At 49.1% G+C, this 4,983-nt stretch overlaps 1 protein-coding gene across 1 annotated transcript; it reads right to left on the reverse strand.

Annotated features, from left to right (window-relative positions):
• Positions 1 to 3,678, reverse strand: HEY1 (hes related family bHLH transcription factor with YRPW motif 1). The gene is made up of 5 exons (XM_068672153.1): positions 3,109 to 3,678; positions 2,939 to 3,002; positions 2,769 to 2,852; positions 2,576 to 2,657; positions 1 to 1,885 (listed from the first exon to the last, which is right to left on the reverse strand). Exons 1-5 carry the CDS (start codon positions 3,444 to 3,446, stop codon positions 1,302 to 1,304), a joined length of 1,152 nt encoding a protein of 383 aa, XP_068528254.1. The 5' UTR covers positions 3,447 to 3,678; the 3' UTR covers positions 1 to 1,301.
• Between the last annotated feature and the right edge of the window lie 1,305 nt (positions 3,679 to 4,983).

Consider the following 4,983-nt stretch of genomic DNA (forward strand, 5'->3'; position numbering starts at 1 on the left):
TCATTTAAAATACTTTGTTCTTTCTCCTTTATTTAGCCACAACACAAATACAAGAGCAGTCAAACTCAGTCCAGTGGAACTCACTAGATAAACCTGTTCAGATTAAGATTCTCAGGAAAACAAACAAAATGCGCACACACACACACACACTCACACACACAAAAATGCAGCAGCGCCCTTACAAAATGAGGAGTGGCACTGAACTGCACCTAAAAGTAAAATACAACCAAAAAAAAAAAATAAAGAATCCACCAGTTAGGATACATTTGTTAAGCAATAAAGTTGGGCACTGAACAGGTTCCCACTGTACCATCCCATTGGCTATTTAAATACCAGCATAACTTTTTTCAGGTGCAAATTTGGAGCTCACAGAGGGAAAGAGCCTGATTTCAGTTCCCCGAGCACACAGGGTAACAGAACAATCGTTCCACTGTAACTCAGAGCAGAATCTGGCCCTGTGAAATGAATATGCATACGACCTGCTCTGGCTGGAAGACTACTGTGGGTGACAATTTTTTTTTCTCCTTCACATCTCCCGCAACAAAACTCACCACCAGTGTAGTTTGTAATTTCACTTTTGCACCCTCCACATTTCAGAGTCTGCTCTAAAGCACATGCTGCTCTTTTGGGCAGAAGAAATAATGTAGTGATTCTGTGATGCGAATAAATGTCCACTAGGGACTAGAATACGACCACCAGATATACCAAATCACTGCAGAAGAAATAGAAATCGGGCTCTGAGATAAAGCTGGTCAAGCTGGTCCATCTGATTTGTCAACGCTTTGTTCAGAAATATAAGACTCCAATATAGTTTACAAAAAGAGTAATTCGTTACAGAACATCTCAATGTCAAAATACTAACAAAAACACAGCTTGTTAAGGCTGAGAAGAGTGGTTTTGGAAAAATTAATAGCTAAACTAAGCTGTTGCTAATACTAATAGGTGATATCTCTTCATAAAAAGGCGGTCTGATGTACTCAGGAAAAATGGAACATTGGAAACAAGCTGTTTACAAAAGTGATTTAAATGCTCAGAACAGATCTAACACAAGTGTTAACATCCACTATTGTAATTTTATTTTCGGACAACTTCAGCAACTATTTAAAAAAAAAAAAAGCTAATACAAAAATGTAGAAAAGAAACAAACAAAAAAAAAAATCCAAAGAGATAGTTTTTAGACAAACTTAGTTAAGTTGAAGCTGTACCTTTGTCCCAGTTATTAAAAACTTCAATTTTAAGCGTGGCACAACCCAGCTCAGCTAGGTTTGCAGGCTTCCCCACCCTTACTAAAGGGTTAGTCCTTAGAAAGCTCCAATCTCAGTCCCCCACGGTCTGTACGGTTTGCCGAGGTTCACTGACTGCGTTGGTGCAGACGGGCTCAGCATGTTGGGAGACAGCAGATGGAAGGAGCCAAACGAAAAGGGGAACGCAGACAGAGATGCCATGGAGGAGAGAAGAGGAGGAGACAGTTTGGTCGTGGATGTGACCACGGGGAGCACTGGTCCGACGCTGCCATTTGGGGGCACTCTGAGTGAGGAAGTTTCAGCGTGTGGGGCGGCGATTCTGCTCTGGTGATGCGGTTCTGTGGAAGACGCCGTAGTAGTGGTGTTACCATGCCCGTTTTGAGGCAGCAGCAACGGGTGAGATATGTGAGGGTGATGTCCAAAGGCACTGCCCCAGGGAATGTGTCCAATGCCAGTGTGCGCGCTGCTCGCCGCTTCCCGCTGAGAGGCGTAGTTATTGAGATGAGACACGAGGCGAACCCTCAGAGGGTCAGAGGCATCCAGACCCTCTATAATACTAAGGTATCGAGCTACTTCAGCCAGGCACTCTCGAAACCCTAAACTCCGGTAGTCCATAGCCAAAGCATGAGCATCAAAATAACCTATGAGAAAAGAATGGAGTCTTAAGATGCTGTTTTCTAGTCCTTGTCTACACATTGCCTCCCCACTCCACCCTGCCCTATAAAGCATATTTCACTTGGATGTGGTTAGTATTCCCAACCATAGATTAGCTGCCAAACTCCTTTCTATTTCTTTTTGTTGTTGCTGTTGTTTTTAGTTTTTTTTAGGCTAACAAGGTTTTCTTTTATTTCTGTGCTGTGATGCTGCAAGTCCCAAGACCGGTCACAGACTGCTGTTTTTAAACTGAAATTGCACGCTACCACTGGGAGGAAAGTACTTTTGTTCTTTTCACGTCTCCCAGTGCAAGCTAAACCACAGCACAGTGAAATTCATTTGAAACACAAGTCCTGACTTAGAGAGGGGCACTTTTGCAGGCAACTTGTTTATTCGCTGCACAGCACATTTCACCATTTTTGCCCATTCTCTGCACTACTCGCTGAAAGCTGTATTTTTTCTAGCTTCTGCTCTGAAATTTCAGAATGCCAGAGAAACAAACATCCGACAACAGCAAGAAATATGTGTTTTCCAAGTTGCCAGCTCGCCTCAGAGGGCTGACACAGTGCTAGACTTGCAGCTCTTCTTCCCTACAACAAGCCGAAGCTAGTGCTGTAAAACGTCTGGGCTGTAAATCTTCCCCAAGAAGAAGAAAGCCCTAAAGAGCTGCACCGTACCTTTCCCTCCCGCCGTGTGCAGCATTTTCAGGTGGTCCACGGTCATCTGCAGGATCTCTGCCTTCTCCAGCTTGGCCGACCCCTAGGAGGGAAGGGGGAGCGGGAAACTTTCCAGGCAGGGCCGGGGATGCCCGAGCCCTTCCTGGAGCAGCTCGGGGAGGGCAAACCCGGTGCGGGGCTGGGAACCACCGACCTGCTTCTCGAAGGCGCTGGGCACCAGCCTCCTCAGCTCCGACAGGCTGTTGTTGATGCGGTCTCGGCGGCGTTTCTCGATGATCTGCGGGGCAGAGCGGGGTGAGGGGCTGCGAGGAGGGCACTCCCCCCTCCTCCATCCCTCTATCCCCCCATCCATCCCTCACTCACCCCTCGGCGCCTCTTCCTGGCCAGGATCTGCGAGGTGGCTGAGGGCGACACGGAGCCCGGTGTCCTGCGGGGAGGAGCGGGGCTGAGCGGGCAGCGCAGCACACGGGACACCCCTACACCCCCACACCTACCCCCACACACCCCATAAACCCCCCCCTCCTCGCTCTCACCCGTTCTCATCCGCGCTCTCCTTCTCCACCTCGACGGCCTCGTCCAGCTCCTCGCTGTCCGACGAGCTGGACTCGGGGTGCGCCCGCTTCATGGCGGCGGCGGGGCGAGGGCGGCCGTTGGGCAGGCGGCGGGCGGCGCGCGGCACCAGGGCGCGCGGCAGCAGGGGGCCCGGTGCACGCCCCGCGCCCGTCTCCCCCATGGCGGCCCCGCGCCGCGCCAGCAGCAGCAGCAGCAGCAGCAGCAATAGGAGCAGGAGCAGCAACAGGAGCAGGAGCAGCAGCACCAGCAGCAGCTGCAGCCGCCGCCCGCCGCCACGCGCGGCCCCCGCCTCGCCCATTGGCCGCCGCCGCGCGGAGCTCGGCCAATCGCCGCCCGGCACAGCCGCCGCGGTGCCGCCCCCGCCGCGCGCCGCCGTGGGAAAGCTGCGGTGTGGGGCTGGAGGTGGCGTGGGGGGGTGGCATGTCGGGGGGTCGTGACATGTCGTGGTGTCGTGTCGTGGCGTGGTGGCAGGGTGTGTGTGGAGTCTGTACGTGAAGGCCCGCCGGGCCTGGGTGTGTTCGCCGCACGCAGCCGCTGCCTCCTGTTTTGTGAAGCTGAGGGTGCGGGCAGGAAGGGAAAAAATGATAAAAATAATGACAAGAATAATAAAATAGAGTACTAAATGATAAAAAATAAATAATAAAAATAAATAATAAAAATAGATAATAAAAATAAATAATAAAAATAAAATAAATAATAAAAATGAATAATAAAAAAGAATAATAAAAATAATAAAGGGGTACTAAATAATAAAAATAGATAAAAATAAATGATAAATAATAAAAAATAATAAATGGGTACTAAATAATAAAAATAAATTATAAAAATAAATAATAAAAAATAATAAAGGGATACTAAATAATAAAAATAAATAATAAAAATTAATAATAAAAATTAATAATAAAAATTAATAAAAATAATAAGGGGGTACTAAATAATAAAAATAAATAATAAAAGTAATTAAAAATAAAAACAGCACTAAATAATAAAAAGTAATAATATTACTAAGAAACACAGGTGAAATGAGGCTGTGCTGTTTGAGACGGTTTCGCCACGATTCAGTTTTCGTGCACACGAAGCCCTTCCAGCAGGGCTCCCTTTCAAAGCTGATCCCTCAGAGTGTCGCAGCCGAAGGGCAGGAGGGTGACAGGCACGTGCCCGGTGTCACAGCAGAGAGCGACGAGCCCCTGGAACAGCATCCTTCAGCCTCCCAGCTGCTGAGGTAGCAATCAGCATGCACTTGCTGCACATTTCGGTCAGCTGCCTGTATTTTCACCAAGCACCCCTTCTGGGAAAGGAGCAGGGAACAAGGACCAGGCTACAGGCAGTAGGAGCTGCAGCTGAGAAACCCAGAGCAGTGCTGCAGCTGCCTGTAAGCAGCTAACAGGAGGTGGTAGAAATATTCTGTTCCCACACTGCATTTTTCATAAGCCTGTCTGTTCTGCGGTGCTGTGTAATTAAGCTTGTGTCAGCACTTGCAGTGCATCCACCTTTCCAGCCTGTGTGTTTTTGCTGGAAAACAGCTGCCTGCACCGCTCGCTCACTTTTGCAGGACCAGAAGCAGGTCCCTGGCAGGCGCCGTGACGTTTCTGCCTGTTTGGCTTGCAGATGCTGCACCTGACATCTCCCGTCCAGGTGCATGTAACCCCTTCTTAACACGGGGATAAAACGTGGTAGGAGAAATTACCTGGCAGCAAGCACGCCCTGCATGTGCGTGGGGTCTGACCTCCAGGTCCCAGCAGTCGCCTCCTGCAGCTCACCCACCCATAGCTCCCCAAAGCACTGGGGCCAGGCCCCCCAGGGATGCTCTGGGAGCTCTTTGCAGGCGCTGCCTT

This window comes from Anas acuta, chromosome 2, assembly GCF_963932015.1.
Source record: "Anas acuta chromosome 2, bAnaAcu1.1, whole genome shotgun sequence".
Lineage (NCBI taxonomy): Eukaryota > Metazoa > Chordata > Aves > Anseriformes > Anatidae > Anas > Anas acuta.